Source organism: Leucoraja erinacea, chromosome 20 (assembly GCF_028641065.1).
Source record: "Leucoraja erinacea ecotype New England chromosome 20, Leri_hhj_1, whole genome shotgun sequence".
In the NCBI taxonomy this organism is placed as follows: domain Eukaryota; kingdom Metazoa; phylum Chordata; class Chondrichthyes; order Rajiformes; family Rajidae; genus Leucoraja; species Leucoraja erinaceus.
Genome location: NC_073396.1, coordinates 11481804 through 11506927, shown reverse-complemented (window position 1 = coordinate 11506927; position 25124 = coordinate 11481804). Strand labels below are relative to the sequence as shown.

Here is a 25124-nt window from a genome sequence, read left to right as displayed (position 1 = left end):
GATCGAAGTGGGACCGGCCCCGCGAGGCCGTACGCCTCAAGCGACCACGTTTGGTCACGCTAGACGCATGCTATCACATCCTGGCGGGACAGGCCCTTAAGGCACCAAATAACAGAATGAATTTACAATGTCTGTGTCTTACTCTGAAAAGATGGAAAGCAGCACAATGCATTTATGGGGTTTGTGTTTCCAATTAAAAACTGTCAGACATTCAATCTTAAACATTAACTCCATTTCTCTTTCCACGAAGCTGCCTAAACTGCTGAGTCTGATTTTACTCCAGATTTCCAACATCTACAGGTTTTTAAATTTCATTTGATGGATTTATTAATTGCTGTGCAAAATAAGTCAGAGTAGGCAGCATCGCAACCACTAGTTGTTGGGAGGGTGCCCATAGCAGAGTTAGAAAAAGCATCATTGGGTTGTGTAACTGTGATTGCAAGTCGAGCCTACAAGATACCAAGCAGTATCCACGGAAACCTAAGGATATATTATACTCAGCACTGCCCCTCAGTTTTACATTGGGATATCCAGAGTATCAGGTTGCATTATTAGCTTCCGTCTTCAGAATTATAAAATGGAATTCCACCTAGTCTTAAGAAAATCTGTCATTTCAAAACCAGGCCTGAAGAAAGGTCTCGACCCGAAACGTCACCCGTTCCTTCTCTCCAGAGGTGTTGCCTGTCCCGCTGAGTTACTCCAGTGTCTATCTACAGATCTCATGAAGTCAGTGAGATCTCAAACTCACATCTTCATGATCCTCCCTCTGTCAGATTGGACGACAAGAACACTTAGCGACACCGCTGTGAGGGAAGGCAATAAAGTTGCGTCATCTTCCTCTTTGTTCACCCGTGGTCAGGGCAGTCGGGAACGAGGCTCAAATGTGACATACAAACAAGTGTGGCTTTGAGAGGCAGGATGGTGGGCTGGACAGGAAGCAAAGGAGATCCAAGATCAAGTGCCCTCAATGATGATGGGCCATCTCCAAAGGGATAGGTGGACAAAAAACGCTGGAGTAACTCAGCGGGACAGGCAACATCCCTGGAGAGAAGGAATGGGTGGCGTTTCGGGTCGAGACCCTTCTTCAGGTGGTGGCCCATCAGAATTAAATGCCCTCGATGGACATTGCAGCAATGGGAAATGTAAGTTCCCAGTTAATTTAGAATCATTTGAATCAATAACAAATAAATATTTATTGTATTGTATTGTATTGTATTGTATTGTATATCTTTATTGTAATTTCCTGAGTATTCACATACCCAGAGGAAACAAAAAAACGTTGCTCAACCAGTGTCCATTCAGTGTGCATTAAAAATAAATAGAAATAAAAATACATATATCATGAACAAATTTAACACTCTACTAAACATTCAACAGGCGTTCCGATCGGCAGCGGCACGACAGTGGCTCTGCTGCAGTGTGTCCAGGTTGGTGGTTGGTGCGCGATACTTTGGCAGGGGGCAAAGTCCATTTAGCAGTCTTATAGCCTGCGGGAAGAAGCTGAGGAGCATCCTGCTGGTTTTGCAGCTAATGCTCCTGTACCTCTTCCCAGATGGCAGGATGGAGAATATGTGATGCGATGGGTGGTAGGGGTCTTTGATGATGGAGATGGCTCTGCTGATACATCTCTTCCTGTATATGTCCAGCAGGAAAGGGAGTGGAGCACCAATAATCCTGCTGGCGTTCACAATCCTGTCTAGTTGGTGCCGTTCATACGCCTTGCAGCTACCGAACCAGGAAGTGATGCCGCAGGTCAATGTGCTCTCGATTGTCCCCCTATTTAATCTATTGTTTCATTTTTATAAGTGTAAGTAATTGATAATTAGTTTAGTTCTTTCTTAAGAATGATGCAAAATGTACATATGTGGTGGTGCCTGATGTAACGGACTGCACCTGTAGTATAGCTTGATGTATTGCTGTAGTTTAGTTTAGAGGTACAGCGTGGAAACAGGCCCTTTGGCCCAATGAGTCTGCACCGACCAGCGATCCCCGCTCACTAACACTATCTTACACACACTAGGGACAATTTATAATTTTACCGAGCCCATTAACCTACAAACCTGTACGTCTTTGGAGTGTGGGAGGAACGCGGAGATCTCGGGAGAAACCCACGCAGGTGACGGGGAGAACGTACAAACACCGTGCAGCCAGCGCCCATGGTCAGGATCGAACCACGGTCTCTGGCACTGTAAGGCAGCAACTCTACCGCTGCGCCATCGTGCCACGCACACGCTAGACCGTTACTGCTTTCCAATGAAGATGTAGCGTTGCCAGATCCATCATATGCTACATGTATGGGGGCAGCACAGAAGAACCCAGCTCTTTTTATTGATTTTAAAAAGAGTGTAACTATAAAAATAAAACTCAAATGACGAACTCGTTGCTGGGAAGGTTTCTGGCTGGTCACTGCAAGGTTTGTATGTACTGGCTCTAGTCCAAAGTAGAAGGTATTATAGACATAGAAAATAGGTGCAGGGGTAGGCCATTCGGCCCTTCGATCCTGCACCGCCATTCAATACGATCATGGCTGATCATCCAACTCAGTATCCCATCCCTGCCTTCTCTCCATACCCCCTGATCCCTTTAGCCACAAGGGCCACATCTAACTCCCTCTTAAATATAGCCAATGAACTGGCCTCAACTACATTCTGTGGCAGAGAATTCCAGGCAGTTTAAAGGCAGTTTCCGGCTGGCCGTTGATACCCCTGGTGTCCCACTCAGAGACCCATTACCTTCCTGGGGTCTCAGTCTCAATGGACACAGCCTGAGGCTTCTTGCCATTCAGTGGCCTGGGTAGAAGCAATGATACTGGATCCAGGAAATGTTCTGATACAAAGGATGGGAGATACCTCACTCCCAGAGGCATGGAGCTTCATCTCTTGTCTGGGGGCATCAGTAGCTGGCAGGCAAAGCGCCAAGCTGCTTTGCCATTGTGACCAGCTCGCAAACCCCTTAGGAGGATAAGGACAGTCACAGCAGTAGCACCCCGCACACTGGTCAAAAACCCCTGTTGCCAAATGTCAAGTGCTTCCGAGAGTAATACATGGTGAGAGCGTTGAGCCATTTAACTGAAAGAAATGTTAGCAGGTCCGCGATGCTTGAGAATAAGTTTATTTATTTCCCTTGTTAACTAAAATCTATTGACAGCATTTGGGGGCGAGGTATATTAGAGGATTTGAAGATTGAGGTGATTAGAAAATGTTCCAAGTAGGACACAGGTAGGAACGTCTAGTCAAAAATCACACTGTTGGGGAACAGCAGGTATACTTGGTACGAGTTGGATTGTCTTAACAAATCAGTGTAAGAAGGGATGCACTCCCCTGTACATCATTTAGGATCAGTTCATAGTTAACGCACAAGGCAACCATCGTCATTCAATGGTTGACGCTGTACGGATGATGTACTGATGATGTTCTCACAGGCTATGCTGTGCTTGGTCAAGGGTTAGGGGCTGGCCAGGGCTACCCCTGAGGAGGGTAGTTCACAGCGGTGGTCGGGGACTTCACCCACTGCTTGACGTAGCTCCGGTAATACTGCTGTCCCTCCTCTGAGTTGGTGAGGCTGTTATCATCTGGCTCTTTCCCAAACTCAACCCCGTCGGCTCGCAACTCATCATTACATTCCAAGTCACCAGGGGTCATAAAACAGGGATCAGTCTCAGTGAATCCACTATCAACGGTGTCCAAATCCAGCAATATCTTAGGATAAGCGAGGTCCGGTTCCAACCTGCTGCATGAGGAGATGGCATCCAGACTCCCACCGCTCCACGATCCATCCTCACTTACGTTTCTATCAGCCCACGAGGCACCTTCACCGTTTAAAGAGAAAGTCTCGTTCTCTGGGTCCCAGTCACTTATGTTGAGGCATTGAAGATCGAGGACATCGCCACCTGTTGGATCGGGGCCAGCGAAGGGCCGCAACAGGGACATCATCTCGTTTAGCGGTGAGGCATTGGCACCGAGCTCAGGTGTTCCCGGCGTAAGTGGGTGCAACTGATTGAAATATTGCCTGCTGGGGGGATAGTCCTGCCCATTGGGGGTCTCCTGCACAGGATTACTGTTACATTGGGTGGTGTAGGGCGGCCTGACCGGGTTATCCTTCTGTTTGCAACGGGAACAAGCGGACTCGTCAGTCACCGTCACCGTGTCAATGGACACCTGGCCGTAGGACTTATCCTTCCATTGTTGGTTGTTGCTCCCAAACTGGCCCCTGGAGTGAGCGGAGGTACAGGAGCACGGGCCGCATAAGGCTTGCCACGAGGAATGGATGTCTGACTGCTTCTCCTTGGGTTTCAATCCCATCGTCGATGCCTTGTCAAGGGCGTAGCGTCCGTCGTAGACTTGCACCGCATCACTCTTCTCCAACATCATCGCGTTTTTCGCACTGACGTCATACAGTGCGTCTGGATATCGAGCATTGACCCACTTCTGAAACAAGGAAGAGAGACCGGGTCTAAAACAGCTGCTGATAATGTGAGGCTGGTCTGCGTTTCATTATTTCAAAGGTGAACTTGCAGAGCAGCTTCAAAATATCTGAGTATTAGGTATTTGTCATGGGCAGGGATGGGGGGGGGGGGGGGGGGGGGGGAAGAGGGGCAGATAATAAGTGAACTGGGGCAAGGGAGAAGGTTTCATAGACAGATGGGTGGACAAAGAAACAGAAGGTGCGAGACAAAAGGATTGGAGAGGTGCAAATTGTGAAAACAGAGGAAGGAATGAAGATGGAGGGGAGAAATAGGGTGTGAGTACAGGTGGGGCACAAGGAATGTGGGAGAGGGAGTTGTGGGGGAGAAAGGGGTTGGGGAAGGGGGCACTGTTAGAGGTTACTAAAATTGGAGAATTCAATGTTCATGCAAGTGTGTTCATGTATCCAAGCAAAATATGAGGTGTTGTTCCTCCAGTCTGCGTGCGACCTCATTCTGGCAATGGAGGAGGCTCAGGACAGAAAGGTCGGCGTGGGAATGGAAGGGGAATTAAAATAGTTTGCAAACGGGTGACTCAGTAGGGCTTGGCAGACTGGGGGCAAGCGGCTGGTGAAACGCAAGTGCTTGCATATGCCCAATACCTCCCTATACCTCCTCCCTCGCCTCCATCAGGCACCCCAGGAATCCTTGTAGGTGAGACAGAGGTCATGTGCACCTCCTCTAACCTCATCTACTGCATCCATTGGTCCTGATGTGGCCTCCTGTACATCAGCAAGACCGAGGGTGGACTTGCCGATTGTTTTGCTTATCAAAAACACCCTTAACGTATGTCCACACAACCTGCCACGCTTTGTCCTGCCCCCTCTTCTCTTCCAGCCTTCTTTCCCTCTCACCCCATACAATCAGTCTCAATATGGACCCCACCCCGAAACGTCACCTATCCATGTTGTCCAGAGATGCTGCCAGATCCGTGGAGTTATTCCAACACATAATGTCTTTTTTTGTGAACCAGGATCTGCAGTTTCTTGTTTCAATATACAAGCAAGGGTCTGCCACACTTTTATCAAGAGAGTACATCTGCTTTGCAAGGAATAGCAAAGTTACAAACAAGTTACACCAACCTGTGTGGGACTGATAATTATCACAGATTTGAGTTAGTGGTCACCTTTCTGCAAATAAGCACTTTGAGATTGATGTGCAGCAGATAATCCTCTGACACTTTCAGCACCGTGATCAGAATCAACCACATATCTTTCAAATGACACTGATTGATAAGACTTAACATCCTTTGGTTCCATTACATTTGCACTTGTTTGTCACGTTATTATGTGAATGCTTTAGTGAATTTAGTGAATGCTTGGAAGAACTGTTTGAGAATTCAAGCTGGCTTAAGTTTATTGCCATATTTAGTTTAGTTTAGTTTAGAGATACAGTGCAGAAACAGGCCTTTCGGCCCACCGAGTCCACACCGACCAGCGATCCCTGCACACTAAAAGGGCCTGTCCCACTTGGCCGTCATTTGCATGTAATTTACACGTCATAATTTATGCGTCATGCGTTTGAGAATCCCAAAATCGTGGGGCGGCGCGCAACCGCGCGTCACTGCCTACGCCACCACGTCTCACCACGCGCCATGCACGCATAATGCACGCCATGCGCACGTTAAGCTCGCATCGTGTATCGTGACGCGGAAATGATGCTGCGTAAATGACGCGCAAATAACGCCCAAGTGTTAAAGTTCCACCTTAACCCCTACCCCCCAGCCAGCCTTGAACCACTGCAACAATTCTACTGCAGACATCATCTCCCTGGCCCTAAACTCATTTGTGGAACATCTAGGCAACAAGGACTCCGAAGTTAGAGTCCTATTTATTCACTATACCTCCGCCTTTAACACCATAATCCCACCCAAACTCATCTCCAAACCACAGGACCTGGGAATCAGCTCCCCACACTGCCACTGGGTCCGGGACTTTCTGACCTACAGACCTCAATCAGTGACTCACCTCCTCCACAATAACTCTCAACACCCAGCAAGGATGCGTTCGTTCTCAGTCCCCTACTCTACTCCATTTACACTCATAACTACATGCCCAAATTCAGCTCTAATTCCATCGATGTTTGCAGATGACACCACTGTGGTGGGTCGAATCACAAACAATGATGAGACATAGTACAGGGAGGAGATAGAGAACTTAGCGACTTGGTGTCAGGGCATTAACCACTCCCTCAATGTCACCAAGACAAAGGAGCTAGTTATTGACTTCAGAAAGCATGGTAGGGGACATGCTTCATTCAGACAGTGGTGAGGATGTGGAAATGGTTGGGGCAGATCTGCTGGTGTGAGATGGAGCAGGTCTGTTGGTGTGAGATGGGGCAACTCATAAGTGAATAGAAACACCACTCTGTCAGTGTGTCACACACACCAGGCCTGTATTTTCCAGGTACAATCTGTTCTGTAGGAAAGATATTGTGGGTCCCTCTGCTGTGAGAGTTTCAGCTCTGAGGTTTTCTCAATTGTCATTGTTATTTTAACTCTGGGCTGATAACTTGTTATCTCGAAGGGCTCATCAAACAGGAAAAAACATGAACAACACTTCAGATCAAGAGATGGCCACTGTGCGTGGGAGTGTGTGTGTGTGTGTGTGTACGTGTGTACGAGCATGTACGTGTGTGTATGTGTGATTGTGCCTATGTGTGTGTGTGTACACATGTGCTTGAGTGCAAACATGTGCCTACACCTGTGAGTTTATGTGTGCACCTCCGTGTGTGTGGGTGCATCCAACTGATAGGTATCCGTAAGCTAATCCATTTAAAAATCAAGTTTCCTCCACCTCGTGTTAGTTTAGGTTGCAAAATAACGAGCAACACAAAACGAGCAGACTATTTCTGTTTTAGCCAAGCTCTGTTCTGCTTCAGTGTGGCTCCACCGTGTGGGCCCTTCAGTAAACATCGGTGACGTTTTCCCATCTGAGAACCCATAGAGTGACTGTCTATCAGCTGTTTGACTGATGATGGGTTGTACTTGCCCAGTGCAGGTGTCTGTACCTCCTGAAGGATTCATTGAACTATGTGCAGCACAGGAATGGACCCTTCAGCACACAATGTTTGTGCTGAACATGCTGCAAAGTGGTGGTGGAGGCCGATAAATAGAGGCATGTAAAGAGACATTTGGATAGACATGTGGATATGCAGGGAGTGGAGGGATATGGATTATGTGCAGGAAGATAAGAGTTTGTCTTGACATCAGGTTTCCCACAGATAGTAATGGTCCACGGGGTCTGTACCTGTGCCGCGCTGGCGTTTAAGCCACCCCTGGAGTATTTCTTTACTCAGAGAGTGGTAGCGGTGTGGAATGAGCTTCCAGTGGAAGTGGTGGAGGCAGGTTCATTGGTATCATTTAAAAATAAATTGGATAGGCATATGGATGAGAAGGGAATGGAGGGTTATGGTATGAGTGCAGGCAGGTGGGACTAAGGGAGCAAAAAAAGTTCGGCACGGACTTGTAGGGCCGAGATGGCCTGTTTCCGTGCTGTAATTGTTATATGGTTATTGTGTGCAGTCTGGCCACCTCACTGCAGGAAGCATGTGCATGCACCAGAGAGGGTACAGAGCAGATTCACAAGAAGGTTGCCTGGGATGGGATATATTGGTTTTGAGGAGAGACTGGATGAGCTGGGTTTGTATTCCTTGGAGCAGAGCTTGATAGAAGTGTTCCACATGAAGAGGGGCATAATGGGGTGGACACTGACAAACGTTTCCCCATGCATGAAACACACACCTAAACCCAGAGGGCATTGGTATAAGACAAGGGATTAGAGAGCTTGAGGGGATCTGAGCAATCTTTTCCTTCATCCAGAAGGTGGTTACATTTTGGAATACACTGCCTGATAAGGTGATGGAGACTTGTAGTTTAGGGATACAGCGCAGAGACAGGCCCAACAAAGGCCACGCCGACCAGCGATCCCCACACACTAACACTATCTCCAACACATGCCGGGGACACTTTACAAGTTTACCAGCAAACCTGTACGTCTTTGGAGTGTGGGAGGAAACCAGAGCAGCCGCAGAAATCCCAAGCAGGTCACGGAGAGAACGTACAAACTCCGTACAGACAGCACCAGTGGTCAGGGTCAAACCCGGGCTCTGGCGCTGTAAGGCAGCAACTCTACCGCTGCACCCACAACATTTGTGCTCTCACAACATTTCAAAGGTATCTGGAATAGCACTTGAATGTTTGCATGGACTTCCAGAGCCATTTGATGGAAACAGAGAGCATGAAATTGAGGGGAAGTCCTCGACCAGCTGGGAAACCGGGTAAAGGTGCAAGTGTGCAGTGGGATTCAATATGAGTCTTTGTAATTATTCACTCATTTATAAATGTTAGACAATGGCTTTGCTAAATACACAAGGCAGCATGGCATTATAAACCATATCACCAGGAACCAGGATACATGTTCCTGGTGTTGGGGGAGTCCAGAACCAGGGGCCACAGTCGAAGAATAAGGAGTAAGCCATTTAGAATGGAGACGAGGAAACATTTTTTCTCACAGAGAGTGATGAGTCTGTGGAATTCTCTGCCTCAGAGGGCGGTGGAGGCAGGTTCTCTGGAGAGAGCTAGCTCTCTACTTTGTGGAGACTATGGGAGGGGGAGGTTAGAGATTCAGTTTCTCCAGCCCGTTCCACCCTAGATCATGGTTGACCTAAATTTATAAATTCCCCTTGATTCATTTTGCCACCAAAACCTTGCCAGCATCTGCAGTTCCCTCTTAAACCTTGTCATCTGTTGCTCCATCGTATAGCTATAATCCCTGTTTACTGTCACCTCCCCAAGAGAGAGCTAGATAGGGCTCTTAAAAATAGCGGAGTCAGGGGATATGGGGAGAAGACAGGAACGGGGTATTGATCGTGGATGATCAGCCATGATCACATTGAATGGTGGAGCTGGCTCGAAGGGCCAAATGGCCTACTCCTGCACCTGTTGTCTATTTTCTATTGTCTATCTCTGGATGTACATGAAGTTACAGATATGTTAATTTGAGTAGAGAAAGCTGTGGCAGTCAAACAATGGAGTCAAACAACGAGTCATCTAGCTTGGATCTAACAAGTGGTGCAGAGGTAGCGTTGCTGTCTTACAGCATCGGAGACCCACATTCAATCCTGTCTATGGGCGCTGTCTGTACGGAGTTTGCATATTCTCCCTGTGACCACGGGGATTTTTTTCCGGATGCTCCGGTTTCCGCCCACATTCCAAAGACACACAGGTTTGTGGGTGAATTGGCCGATGTAAATTGTCCCCAGTGTGTGGGATAGAACTAGACTCGCTGAAGGGCCTGTTCTCACGCTGTATCACTAAACTAAACCTAACAATACAAAGTCCTGGCGAGGTCACAGCTGGTGTACTGAGCACCACACTTCAGGAAGAATATATTGGTTCGCAGGGAGTGGAGCGAGGGAGTAGCCAAGGTTTCAAATGCAAGGGGAGGTGACAGTAAACAGGGATTATAGCTACACGATGGAGCAACAGATGACAAGATTTAAGAGGGAACTGCAGATGCTGGCAAGGTTTTGGTGGCAAAATGAATCAAGGGGAATTTATAAATTTAGGTCAACCATGATCTAGGGTGGAACGGGCTGGAGAAACTGAATCTCTAACCTCCCCCTCCCATAGTCTCCACAAAGTAGATCAGTTAAAAAGAAGTAAATGTACAAGATGCAATTAGCACATGGACAATCAGGGCAAACCTGACACCTGCTGGTGGAATTGAATACTGCTGGTAGCCAAAGGCAGCACAAAACCAATGCACCATTCCATTCATGCCACTGATCCCCACAGGGTCTGCTTTGAAATAGGGAACAGGGAAACATCTATAGTATAACATAAGGACTTCATCAAACCCTGATCAAGTGTGGGTGTTGGTGGCTCAGAGGCACCGCAGTTGACCCAGAGGAGCGGGTTTGTTCCTGTGTGCTATTTGCATGTTTTAGTTCTTTACTTTTGGTGATACAGCATTGAAGCAGGCCCTTCAGCCCATCGAGGCCACACTGACCAATGATCACCCGTTCACACTAGTGTGATCAGGATTTGATATTCACAAAGTCAGCAGCTGAGGTCAGGTTGAACCTGGGCCTCTGGTGCTGTGAGGCAACAGCTCCACCAGCAATGCCACCGTGCTGGTAGATGCCTTAGGGTCCCAACACGAGTATTGATTTCCTCCTTCATCCCAAAGACCTACTGGGAGGTTATTCAGCTACCGACAAAATATATACCCCTTAGTGCGGGCATGCATCAAATGAAAAAGAGAGAGGGGGTTGATGGGCAGGTATGAGAGAATTAGATGTGACTCTACAGGGAAGCAAAAGGAAGAGGAATGAAGCTTTTAAGAAGGAACTGCAGATGCTACAAAACCAGTCTGAAGAAGGGTTTCGGCCTGAAACGTTGCCTATTTCTTTCGCTCCATAAATGCTGCTGCACCCGCTGAGTTGCTCCAGCATTTTTGTCATTTTTGTGTACCAGAGGAATGAAGCTGATGGGTTTGTTCTTTTGTGAGCTGGCAAGGTCCGACGGCTCAAATGGGTCGTCAATTTTGTTGTACAAAGGAACAAACAATAGGCAACGAGAGCAAATGGATACAAAGACAGATCGCTGGCGCGGTTAAGAAACTGACGGAATAACAGGAGACAGAACGTAGGAATAATGGACAGATGTGAAACCAGCAAAATGTAACTCGGGGGCAACCCTGCAATGTGTTGGGGTGGGTGTTGAGTGAATCAACGTTGGTTGGTAAGTAAAGTAACCAATCTACAGTTTGACAAAGAGCGCAGTTATCAGAAGCAGGAGATGGGAATGGGTTCAGTATCATCGAGGTTGGAGAGAGGTGAAATGGAGCTATCTTGGTCCATGCTTGATGTTTAAGAGGTTACTGATTGAGGAGTGGCTGTGACCAAGATGGCAGCAATGCATGCTTCTGATGAATGTCGATTCAACAGTTCATATACAGGGAGCAGAGATACTTTAGGGAGAAGATACTGGACCCTGGAATAAACATTTAGGAGAGGGTTCCACCCAATGTGCACTCAATCAAATAGGGAGGAAGAATTTCAGTTTCAAACTGAGAATGAAGGTCGCTGACCAACTTGTTCCTGCCTCTAGTACAGTTAGTCTAGATGAGCAATTCCCACCAGATCCTACTGTGATATGTGAGATGGGATATTGTCCCAGCCAATTACATCTGGTCATCCAACCCCTTCAAATAGGAGCAACGAAAGCAGATGAACATAACAGTGTTGTAGCTATATTTAAGAGGGAGTTAGATGTGGCCCTTGTGGCTAAGGGGATCAGGGGGTATGGAGAGAAGGCAGGTACGGGATACTGAGTTGGATGATCAGCCATGATCATATTGAATGGCGGTGCAGGCTCGAAGGGCCGAATGGCCTACTCCTGCACCTAATTTCTATGTCTATGTTTCTATGTTTGCCTGAAACCTGAACTCAAACCAGAAATTGATAGAAACACTGAGCAGGTCAGACAGCATCCATTTCTCCCTCCATGAATGCTGCCTGACATGCTGAACATTTCCAGCACTCTCTGTTTTACAACAGCAAGAGCAGGACTCCTCTGCAGAGAGAGGGGATATTTTACACTCTAGATGGTCCATCTTGAATCTGACAGGTAACCGTCCCAGAGGTTTTGACACTATCCTTGCTGTGTTGTGGCAGGCACTATTAGACATTGGCGTTTGCTTTGTTCCCCTGCCCTAGAGATGGGGCGTCTGCCCCATGCTGTAGGCCCCCCCACGTTCTGAAATCCCCATTAAATGAATAGTTACCGTGAAGTTTCCTCCATGCTCCAGAAACAGCGGCTTGAAGAATGGTTCTGGGTCAGGAGTAATCACCCACAGCTTCCTCCACAGTCTGCAAAAGGAGATGAATTAGTGAGAGTTAAGTTTAGTTTGGTTTAGTCTATTATCGTCATGTGTACCGAGGTACAGTGCAACGCTTTTTGTTGCGTGCCATCCAGTTAGCGGAAAGACTGTACCTAGTCTTTACTTACATAGACAGACAGAGAGCACCCGTGTTCAGGATGGAACCTGGGTCTCTGCCGCTGTAAGGCAGCAACTCTTCCGCTGCTCCACCGTGCCACCCCTCCTTAGACTATACCCACTCATCTATAACTAGAGGGGCCAGTCACACCCAGTGAGAGAGTGCAAACTCCACACAGACAGCACTGGAGGTCTTTCCTCACACTTATGTCGTCCTTTGGAGTCAGACCTCCTCCATTAACGCAGCGAGATGCTAAGCATTAATGGAACCACTGGCGCAGAAAGAGGCCATTAAGCTTAATAGTCCATGTTTATGCCCCTGTGGAGTCTCCTCTCATTCCTCTCTCCTCACCCATCACCGTTTCTGCTATTCTTTTTTCCCTTGTGTTTACCAAGCATCCCCTTAAATCCATCCACATTATTCCCCGTGTCAACCGTTTCTGCATTTTGTCCATCCTCTAGGTGACAAGGTCACTTCTGCCTGGTCCACTGGATTTATTGTGATCGTCTTACACTGAAAGCCTTTCATTACTTAAGGAGCCCTACTAGCTAACATTCAGCCACTACTTGAAGTATGCTTGTGCGTCTTCCCCAGTGCCTCTGTATCCTTCTTATAACAGAGCGCCCAGAAGAGGTCATAACATTCCGTTTGATCAAACCAAGTTTTCATACAATCTAAACTAAATCTACTTTCTGATTCCAGAAATAGACCCTGGTGTTTGTTTTATTTTCATGTCCTTGGTAACTTCCATTGTACTTTCATCGATTTGCATATGATTTGCATTCTCCAATCGCTTTGCCATTTAAATTTTAATTATCCAAGGTGCAACCCGGTAAGGTCCCGACCTGAAATGATGTCTGTCCGTTCCTCGCACAGATATCTATCTGCCTGACCTGCTGCATTCGTCCTGCACTTTGCTTTTTGCTTTAAAGGGCCAGAGCTTGCTGGATTCACCCTGCTGCTTGTTACTGCTGCCGGCAACCTCAACGTGCCTCTAGGAAGCCGCTACTCCGTGCTTGGAGCAAGTGGCAGAGTACGGGCTGTGGCTGGCCTTGAGTGGAGTGATGCAGAGATTCCGTCACAACCATCCCTGACGTGGCAAATATCTTCACTCTGATTACTTTACGACCTGCCCTTTCTTCCCACATTCTGCCCTGCTGCATGGCCAGATCCCCGTTCTGTGCAGTAATTGGCCTGCAAGTCCTTCAGCTTCAACGGGAAAGAACAGCAGATGCTGGTTTAAATCGAAGGTAGACACAAAATGCTGGAGTAACTCAGTGGGACAGGCAGCATCTCTGGAGAGAAGGAATGAGTCTGAAGAAGGGGCTCGACCTGAAATGTCACCCATTCCTTCTCTCCAGAGATGCTGCCTGGCCCGCTGAGTTACTCCAGCATTTTGTGTCTACCTTGAGCTTCAGTGTTGCCTGTCTTGAAGGGTTAGCCAATGCCTTCTGGAAGTCCATTTGACAACATCCAAGGTATTCCTGTCTTCTAATTTGAAGAAGGGTTAACTCTGAGAAGGATTAGGTCAGTTTTGTCAGGCATGACCTGAGAGATTGAGGAGGAGATGGAGTAGACTTCAACGCCATTCAATAAGGACCTGATCTTTGGCATTGTCTGTACTCTCCTGTCTCTTATAAGAGGATGGTGAGGTTGTGGAATTCAGACCTGGAATAGCCAGCAGGCTGAGACCTTGCCTACATTTGGTGGCAAGTTAAACATATGCAGGGACTTTAATAAATGCAGGGAATGGAAAGATGTGGATCACGTCCAGGCAGATGAGAATAGTTTGCCTTGGCATCATGTTCAGCATAGACAGAGTGGGCCGAAGGACCTGCTCCTGTGCTTTACTGTTCTATGTTCTGTGTGAGTGGTGCTGGTCGGAAGTGGACACAAAGAATTGAGAAAGAGATTAGCACAGTTCCCCTATGGGCAATAAACAGCAGAATGTGTTCAAGAGAGATTTAGATATAGGGCTAACAAAATCAAGGGAAATGGGGAGAAAGCAGGAATGGGGTACTGATTTTAGATGATCAGCCATGATCATATTGAATGGCTCAAAGGGCCGAATGGCCTACTCCTGCACCTATTTTCTATGTTTCTATGTCTCTAATGGGTTGGGCTGGAGGGATAAAATACCTTGTTGGTGCAGGGTGAAGGCTATTTAGTAGATGGGAACGGCACTGCTGCTTTTATTTCAGAAAATGCCAACATGCAGTTCAAAAAAATATATATATTTACCATTTATATTTTGGTGCTGAATTACGGTAAGCTACTGTGGAACCTGGGGGATTGAGCAGATGTGATGTTCCGTTTCTTTGAGGTTGTGTGTCGCAGCTGCAAAACGGTATATTTAGAATCTATCTGCTCTGCTGGTAATTCTGCTCTTTAACTCATGAAAATCTTCCTGGGGAAATGTGATTGAGCAAAAGCAAGAGGGTGACAGGGAGGGAGAATCCAGCACAAGGTTTCTTTAATAGCGTTGCTGCTACAGGCACTTTGGTTTTGTTATTTGCTTTATCTCATCCAGCCCGTTGCCACGGCTCAAGTTTAGAACTTTACTTTCCCTTAGTGCTTCTGCGGTTGATGTGGGACTTATTCCGGCAAATCCCTTCAATCCCCTCTCACATGCTATGGTGTCACAGTAACATTGGCTTCAGTTCCCCTGGGATCAGTGAGAAACATCATTTCTAGCTTTCGATCTGAATCACTCTACCTCCCCCAGCTCGAAAAATAACCTGTGGTTCTTATTTGGGAATAGCATTAATCTGGGCTCAGAGATCCTCATTGTAAAACATCACGGCAACATCACTCACTGTTGATCACCGAGATGAGAAAAACATTTTTCACACAGAGAGTGGTGAATCTCTGGAATTATCTGCCCCAGAAGGTAGTTGAGGCCAGTTCATTGGTTATATTTAAGAGCAAGTTAGATGTGGCCCTTGTGGCTAAAGGGATAAGGGGGTATGGAGAGAAGGCAGGGACAGGATACTGAGTTGGATGATCGGCCATGATCATATTGAATGGCGGTGCAGGCTCGAAGGGCCAAATGGCCTACTCCTGGACCTATTTTCTATGTTTCTATGTTTAGTTTAGTTTGAAGATACATCGTGGAAACAGGCCCTTTGGCCCACCGAGTCTATGCCGACTATCACCCGTATACTAGTCCGATCCTACACACAAGGGGCAATTTACAGTGGGCCAATTAGCCTACAAACCAAGAGTCAAGAGTGCTTTCTTGTCATATGTCCCAGATAGGACAATGACATTCTTACTTGCTGCAGTACAACAGAATATGTAAACAGTGTTCTTTGGAATGTGGGAGGAAACCGGAGCACCCAGAGAAAACCCACGTGGTTTTTGAACACCACCTACATCTTACAGTCTTTAATGACAAAATGGAAAAAAATAATGGGGATAATGAATTAAAGATAGGATGCAAAATAAAATGACAGAGACTTGGGATTTAGGCTTGCACTACAATTACAGCATGCTGGCAACATTAATAAAATGGAGAATTACAAATTGCTGACATCCATAAGAAAAACATCTCCAGAATTAATCTTTATTTTAAGATTACTAATCACCAAATTACTTAAAACTCAGCCTCTTACAATGCTCCCTGTACATTCATGGCTGTCTGGCCAGATTCTGCTCCCACTCCATTTAGACGTTTGCCAATGACACCACTGCAGTGGGTGGGATCTCGAACAATAATGCATAAGAAGGAGATAGAGAGATGCGGAGAAGAGGAGTGGGCAGAGGAGGGAATATGGAAGAATCAACCTGGAGGAGAGTGGAGAGGATACAGAAGGATATGGGATAAAAGGAAAAGTGGGAAAAGAGGAAGTTAGAGAGAAAGTGAGAGAGTAGGAGGGGGTGATGGTATATGGGAGAGAATATAAGAGCGTGCAGTGCAGAAGAGGCAGTTTAGTTCAGTCCAGTTTCATTTAGCTTATTGCCACGTGTACAGTGAAAAGCTTTTGTTGTGTGTTGACCAGTCAGCAGAAAGGCTATACATGATTACAATCGAACATAAAGGAGAGAGATGGTGTGAGTGGGCATCAGAAGTATTGAGTAGTAGCTCTAGGGAGAGAGGGGATATGAGAAGAGAGTGCAATGTCGGAGAGAGATCACAGAGGGATGCAGGAGACTTGAAGAACGTGTGAATGCGCAAAAGAGTGAATGCGGTAGAGAGAAGGTACAAATGATAGCAGGTTTGGCGAATGTTTATTTTGTCATGCATTTTTGCAGACACAACCAGTAGATTAACAGAGAAGTATTCGGAAGCCCTGAGGAATAGTAATGTCTGATCACTTGGTCTTCTACACTCTGCCATGGTGTTGGAGGTGAAGGAGATCGATACTTCTCTTACCTTTCACGTTTATTGATGATCATCACAGTGACAAAAACGAAGGTCATGGCTATTACCCCGCACACAATCAGCATCTGAGCATCCGGGACAAGATCGGGTTTGCACAAATCTGTAGAGGGCAAAACAAATCAAGCTTCTTGTGGTTTTTTGTCCGTTTACATGTTTAATGCCGTTTTCTGTGCTGAAAGGCTGTCCGGGACTTGCCGGCCTGTTTCTGGGCAACAAATTGTCACCCTTGCCCTGGGCGGCACAGTGGCACAGCAGTAGAGTTGCTGCCTTACAGCGTCAGAGACCCGGGTTCAACCCTCACTACGGGTACTGTCTGCATGGAGTTTGCACGTTCTCCTGGTGACTGCATGGGTTTTCTCCAGGTGCTCAGGTTACCTCCCACATTCCACAGATGTACAGGTTGGTGGGTTAATTGGCTTCTGTAAATTGTTCCTAGTGTGTAGGATAGCACCGGTATGAATGGATGATTGCAGGTCGGCATGGACTCGGCGATCCGAAGGGCTTGTTTCCATATTGTATCTCCAAATTAAACTAAACTAAACTAAACTAAACTACAATCAAAGTAGTTGACTGGGGAATGCATACACAGAAGTCAGTTGACTCGGCACTGATGCCGACTGTTGTCAAACAGCCAACACATGCTCGTTGTTAGGCTTCACAAGTGAAGAATGCCTGGACGGATAAGGCATTGACTTTTGAAGAGCTGAACCCGAGTGGGACTCCCAGCCTACTGGAGGTATTGCTGTGCAGCCGAGCACAGAGTCGGACTCTAGAGATGGCTGAACTCAGCGACCGCTAACACTGATGGTCAGAGAACACAGTGGAGGAGTCCATGTAACTGAACTACATCCCGGGTCAAGAAGAAACTGGGGAGTAATGGGGAAAATTGATCAACCGTGTGGCGATAAGTAAAAAAACCCAGTCACAAGAGTGCTACCATTGCATCAAGGGACAGAGTGAGGCATCCATTGAGGTGCTTCCCTGCCCATCCCGTTCCCACCCATTTCACATTCACTAAAACATGACCCACCCCTCCGATCCCACCTCTTCCTGCTGTCTTTCAACTTTAGACGTTAGAGATACAGCGTGGAAACGGGCCCTTCGGCACCAATTTGATTTAGTAATTTAGTTTAGTTTAAAGCAGGGACAATTTACAATTTTACTGAAGCCAATGAACCTATAAACTCACACATTTTTGGAGTGTGAAAGGGAACCGGAGTGCCTGGGGAAACCCACGTGGTCACAGGGAGAACGTACAAACTACGTACAGACGGCACCCGTAGCCAGGATCAAAGCAGGATATCCGGTGCTGAAAGGCAGCTACTCTACTGCTGTGCTAGTGTGCTCTCCATGACATCACTATCCATTATTTGTGCCCATGCCCTCTTGATATTTGTTCAAACTCGTCATCCACCCCACAACCACTACTCTGTTCCCTCACCTTCCCAAATACTTCACCCAGCCCCTACATCCTCTTCCCTCTCCCCACCCTTCGCCACTCCCTGAATAACCTGCCCTTGGTAATTCGGTAAACGGTGGTCCCTTTGACCAAAGGTCCAGCGTCGTTCAGCACCCACCCCTCCTTCCCGACCTTTTGAGCCCTCTGACCTGTTCTCCACTTCACCGGGGGACTCCAGTCACTCCAGGTCCCATGATACCCAGTGTCCAAGGCGGGCCGGCTGCGGACCTGAGCCACGTGCTCCTTGCCCCCCACCAGCTCCGAGGAGTCCAGCTGGAGGAACTGCTGGTGGTCTCTTTTGTACTTGACTTTCTGGAGCTGCAGATGGAAGAGAACAGTCAATTCCTCACTCATCACTTCCCTGGTTTTACTCATATCCATTTGGAAATGGGCAGCTTCTTAACATTTAAACTGTAGATGTGGTCAATGGGGAGCCCCCCACTCACCTCGGAGTCAAGAGGGGGTTGCAGTTCTGAGGGAGAGCCGCACTGTCAGAGGAGGTTGCAGTACTGAGGAAACATGGCAAGGCTCAGCATTGAGGACATGCTGTGCTGTGGGTAAGGGATGCTCCAGTGAAGGGGCTGCTCCTTGCCTTCTGGCTGCACTTCTCACCCACCATCCTCATCTTTGGACACCCTGCGTGCAGGGGAGAGGGTAGGGCTAAAGATGTCCTGGTTGGGTTGCTCCTAGGCCTGGGCAAGCTGGCCATCCGTGGGTCACGGCACCAGGCGGAAGAGGGCTGTGCCCGAGTCGGCTGCCCGCCCCTTTACCCGTGTTACATCCGCACCCAGGTGGTACTAGGGAGGGACTACGCAGTTCACAGGCGCCCTACGTGATTTCTGGGACTGCTAGGCACCGCGGGGGGTGGAATGCATCTTTGACAAGGATTGTAACATAATTGTTTAATACTCAGTATATTTGACATTTAAGAATATTTGTTTTACTTTGTACTATGGTGGTGGGTTTGTTGGTATTGTTTTGTATTGAACATATTATTCTTTAAATAATTGATCACATTTATTTTTGGTTTAAAAAAAACTGCAGTAGGCAGTATCGCTGTTGGAGTGTGGTGCATGGTGCGAGGGTGACGAGGAAGCACTGGGCCTTACGTGAGGCTGTACAAATGGGGAGTGCATCATAGGGGGGTATCATTGCCTGCGGTTGGAACGATCCTCGCATCCATGCTCCACATTCACTCAATTATGGTTCTCAACTTGCTGCCTATATTCAGTTGAGATGCTGAACACTGAACACTGAGCTGATGATGTTGACCAAACGTACTGTGGGAGGGGTGAGCAGAAGCGGCAGTAGCTGGAAGCAGCCACTGGAGGGGGCTGCTCATCTTCCTCACTCCTCCCATTTCAGCATCCCAAAGAGACCAATCGATCGAGGCAGGGGTCAGTTCCTCGAGATATGGACCGATGCTTTGGGGTCAGGGCCAATCCCTTGAGGCAGAGAGAGACCAATCCCACAGGATAAGGACCGATCCCTAAGGATAAGGACCAATTTCTCAAGATCAGGACCAATCCTTCAGAGTTGGGGCTGATTTCCCAAAGGGTTCCCCATTGACCACATCTACAGGTCCCTCAAGGAAGGGACCAATCCCTCTGGGCCACTCCGGACCTCCAAAAGCAGCCGCTGCATCTCTCACAGCACATTCCCGTACAGACACAGGAGATGCTGAACCTGCTCATTCAACCTTTCCCCATCAATTTACTGCTTTGCGATCGATGCTCACAATATGGTCTTCGTGACATTGGGCTAACCAAGCAATTCTACCATCCATTTGTCTTACACCATCTGTCTTTTCATCTCTAGTTAGTTCTCCAAAGCTTGCTTCACAACTCGAGGCCATGAGGTCATGTCAGAATTGGAAGGACAAGAAGGGGAATTCTCAAGACTCATCTTCCATTCCATCGAGAACTCCCCACCATATGATGTCCTATCTCCATAGTCATCTCATTTTGGCTTTCCTTGTAGCTGTCCTTTTTAAGATGGGAGGAAAGCATGGTCACCACCTTTAGTTTGATGTGGACCAAGCCCCACATCTGGGAACAGGAGGGCAGAATGAAGAATACCTGAAGCCACCACCGGAGGGAGCTGCAGGACGACAGTCAGACTCAAGGCTCATCAACATGGGATCGTCATGTGTTACCAGCACATACATAGCCAGTCCACGCTCACCCCATGTCCTGCTCTCCCCCCACACCCTATTAAAAGGCTAACCCATCTGCTCTGCCTCCAAAGCCAGTGTCCCTCTTCAATCCATCTTTAGTGAGAGGGTGGTGAATCTGCGGAATTCTTTGCCACAAGGCCAAGTCAGTGGATATTTTTAAGGCAGAGATAGACAGATTTTTGATTAGTACAGGCGTCAAATGTTATGGGGAGAAGACAAGAGAATGGCATTAGGAGGGAGAGATAGATCAGCCATGATTGAATGGCGGAATGGGCCGAATGGCCTAATTCTCTTCCTATCACATTATGACTTAAATAAGGAGCCAAAAACTGTGCACAATATTCCAGGTCAGGTCTCATCAATGCCCTGCAGAGTTGCAGCAAGACCTCCCTGCTTTTAAACTCCATTCTATTCACATTTTTGTCTACCTTACAAAGGAATAGGTGACGTTTCAGGTCGAGACCCATCTTCAGAAGAAGAGCCTCGACCCGAAACGTCACCTATTCCTTCGCTCCATAGACGCTGCTTCACCTGCTGAGTTTCTCCAGCATTTTTGTCTACCTTCGATTTTTCCAGCATCTGCAGTCCTTTCTTAAACATCTATGAAAATGTAAATCATTTAAAGTCATCATGGAATGTACCCTGTGAAAGCTATTGTCTTGTCGTATTGTATCCCAATGACATTCATTGTCAGTGGAATTATTCCCCAGTTAAAGTCACTCTGGAGCAATACTCATGTGGCCTTCAATATATATAATCCGTTCTCTGATAAGAAGTAGTATCTCTATACACTGGAGTGTCTGTGGAAATGTTCTCCACCAAGAGTCGCTGTTTATTGTACCTGTCCCCTAGCGAGTGACTGTAGGATTCTGCTGCATTAACTTGCAGTGTGTGTGTGTGTGTGTGGAAGAAGAAGGGTCTCGACCCGAAACTCCACCTATTCCTTTTCTCCAGAGATGCTGCCTGACCCGCTGAGTTACTCCAGCATTTGTGCCTATTGCCAGTGTGTGTGGAACCCTTATTCTGCAGAGAGTTGTGTCTCTGGTGCTGTGCTCCAGGGAGAAGCACTGTTTGCAGTTAGTCAGCACAACTGTCCTCCATTATGAAGTGTGAGACTGCTGCACACTGGTGTAAAGGCCAGAAGCCCTGGAAGATGAAACCTTATAAGCCCTGGATTAAGTGTCAGAAAAGATTAGACTCTAGTCCTACCTCCGAGTTATCTTGCATCCTCTCGTATCTCAGCTCGTACTCATATTTATCAATGTACTGACCGTCGTAGACCACCTGCCAAGTGAAGTTGTACGTCCCACAGGGAGGTACGTGTGAGACGTTGAGATTGAACGGTGCAATAAGTTTAACTGGGGGGAGAGAAAAGTTTCAATTAAAAGTTTGAATTGTAACATAGAGGCATCAATGCTCTAGCATACAGGGTCCCCTTAAATCCGGCTGCAATGTGGCTGGTGGGAAAGTGGGTGTATCTACATGGTTGAGTGGAGTGTAACTAATTGTTAAGGTCTACAGTGGTCATGCAAAATCCGAGGAGTTAAGTTGAAAGAAGAACAGGAAGTGCATTGCACGAAGCTTTCCCCACAAGGTTCATGAATTATACCGAAGAGTAGAACCATAAAGGCTATCAGACTTTAGACTATGTGTATATACGTATATACAGTATATATGTGTGTACTTGTGGGCATGTGTATATATACACACTGAACTTTTTTTTCTCTCTCGTTTATCATATTGTTTACAGTGTACTTTGTTTACATGTGCTGAATTGCTGTTGCAAGTAAGAATTCTATCTGGGAAATATGACCATAAAACACTCTTGACTTTAGAGATACAGCACGGAAACAGGCCCTTCGGCCCACCAGGTCCGCACCGACCAGCGATCATCTCCTACACTAGCACTATCCTACGCACTTTACAGGGACAATTTACTATTTTTACTGAAGCCAATTAATCTACAAGCTTGTACGTCTTTGGTGGTGTGGGAGGAAACCCGAGCACTCAGAGAAAACCCACGCAGTCTCAGGGAACACAAACAAACTCCGTACAGACAGCACCCGCAGTCAGGATCGAATCCGGGTCTCTGGCGCTGTAAGGCAGCGACTCTACTGCTGCTCCTCCGCGATGCCCCTCTTAAAATGCAGTTGAAACACAAAAGGATAGGAGAAACGGAGATGGTAAAAGGGTCAGACTGACAGAGAGAAGGAGAGGGAGAGAGTGTGGAATGGGAATAGAATCCAACATAAATGGGGAGAAGAGATAAAAGGGGAGACAAAGACAGATAGAGACAGAGAAGGAGAGAGTGACAAGCAAGGTAGACAGATAGGAGTATTTTGGGTCTATGCAAGAGCAATCTCTTTCCCATGGTGACCCTGTCCTGTAATGTTTAGATGGGCCAGACTAATGCCTTCCTTTCCGTCATCTGAATCTTCTGACGTTGTGCTTTCATACTCACTGTGTTTTGTTGCGTTAAAGTCAGGACAGTCCGCACTGCTGTTCACGACCTCCTTGCTCTTGGTCATCATGTTCATGCTGTATCTATCATGTGAAATCCCATAAAATTGGTAGAGTTGACAGCTGCACTCAGCGAAACCTTTGCCCCCATCAGAACACGAGGTCGCCATCAGACTGCAGGATATGTCTTCTCCCTGCCTAAAATGGAAAATGGGGAAAATGTCACCTGGTTCATACTCTTATGCCAACATTCCATTTACCCGATTAACTCACTTAACAGCTCGACAAAAACATTTCACATCTTCACACCATTAAATTAGGCAGCAGAGTGATGCAGCAGTAGAGTTGTTGCCTTACCGTGCCAGAGACCTGGATTAGATGCTTACTACGGGTGCTGTCTGTACTGTGTTTGTACCTTCTCCCCATGACCTGTGTGGGTTCCTCTGAATGCTCCGGTTTCCTCCCACATTCCAAAGATGTACAGGTTTGTAGATTGATTGGACTCAGTGAAATTGTAAATTGTCCCTAGTGGATAGACTGGCTTGTACTCGCTAGAATTTAGAAGATTGAGGGGGGGGATCTTATAGAAACTTACAAAATTCTTAAGGGGTTGGACAGGCTAGATGCAGGAAGATTATTCCCGATGTTGGGGAAGCCCAGAACTAGGGGTCACAGTTTAAAGATAAGAGGGAAGTCTTTTAGGACCGAGATGAGAAAATCATTTTTTACACAGAGTGGTGAATCTGTGGAATTCTCTGCCACAGAAGGTAGTTGAGGCCAGTTCATTGGCTATAATTAAGAGGGTGTTAGATGTGGCCCTTGTGGCTAAAGGGATCAGGGGGTATGGAGAGAAGGCAGGGATGGGATACTGAGTTGGATGATCAACCATGATCATATCGAATGGTGGTGCAGGCTTGAAGGACCGAATGGCCTACTCCTGCACCTATTTTCTATGTTTCTATGTGTGTAGCATAGTGCTAGACAGTATGGAGTTATCACTGGTCGGTGCAGACTCAGTGGGTCGAAGGGCCTATTTCCGCGCTGTATCCCTAAAGTCTAAAAGCCTAGAGCAAATTACCTGATAGCAGGCAAGAACTTTTCACTGTACCACAGCACACGTAACAATCATAAACTTAAACCTAAATCCAACTTTGACTATTGAGCTGCAGACTCCGATTGGCAACGCTCATCACCACAGTGCAACACACTGCTTAGAACTCTTCTGCAATACATTTCAAAAATAAATTGGACTATAAACTATCAAAGGAAATGATCAGTTATGAGAAATGCGGATTGAAACTATGTCACGTTTATTTGTTTTATTACTTTATCATGAAAATAAGGCTGGTTCTCACAAGAATATAGCTAATTTAATTAGAAGATCTAATTAGCGAGAATTAAATCATTTCGAAAGCAGTTGATCCAAGGGAGTGGAATTCCCCAGAGCTGCAGAAAGTAACAAATACTGTGAGTAAATATGTACTTCACACTCAAATGGTGTGAATGGAATATTTAATGATGTCACGTTCTCTCTAGCATGTCACCTTATTGGAAGGTCTGGTATATTTGCAGCGGTGGTTTTCTGAGTGAGTTTTATTGCTATTTATACTCGGTGCAATAAGTCGGCTCATGCAACGTCTCATGCGTCCCGCTATCGTAGTGGAGAATGAACTTAAAACATGCTTTGAGTTTACAGGAAACCACATTGGCCGATCTCCACAGTAAACCGGTCTACAACTCCGTCTGCAGCTGGGCTGGTATCTTGTGCTATACTTGAAACCCCAAAAGGTGACATCTGCTTGAGTCTTTCATCTCAGTCTAACCTTATAACCAGCTTGCCCATCATTTTAGTTTAGCTCCGTTTAGTTTAGCGGTACAGAGCGGAAACAGACCCTTCAGACCACTGACTGGGCGCCACCAGTGATCCCCGCACACTTGCGCCATCCTGCACACACTGGGGTAGTCAGGATCAAAACTGGATCTCTGGTGCTGTAAGACAGCAACTCAACTGCTGCGCCACCGTGCTACATCTGCCATTTTCTTTCCAATTGCTCTGTGACTCTGTGTCTCACCCTCCATGACTGTTTCTCTGTCCATTCAGCCCTCCCTTTGCTGGCCTTTGCCAGTCCCTCTCAGTATGTTTGTTCCTCACTATCCACCGAAGACCCTCCATCACCTT

General features: G+C 46.9%; 1 protein-coding gene across 1 annotated transcript in view; it reads right to left on the bottom strand.

The window, feature by feature from the left end:
• Positions 1 to 1203: 1203 nt before the first annotated feature.
• The window catches only part of LOC129706785 (interleukin-21 receptor-like), a 40781-nt gene continuing 16860 nt past the window's right edge, over positions 1204 to 25124 (bottom strand). The window contains exons 4-9 of the mRNA XM_055651270.1: positions 22947 to 23143; positions 21695 to 21843; positions 18459 to 18627; positions 16842 to 16950; positions 12253 to 12337; positions 1204 to 4427 (exon numbers count right to left, since the gene is read on the bottom strand). Of these exons, the coding sequence (XP_055507245.1) occupies positions 3462 to 4427; positions 12253 to 12337; positions 16842 to 16950; positions 18459 to 18627; positions 21695 to 21843; positions 22947 to 23143 (1675 nt within the window). The 3' untranslated portion in view covers positions 1204 to 3461. The remainder of the gene's footprint in view (positions 4428 to 12252; positions 12338 to 16841; positions 16951 to 18458; positions 18628 to 21694; positions 21844 to 22946; positions 23144 to 25124) is intronic.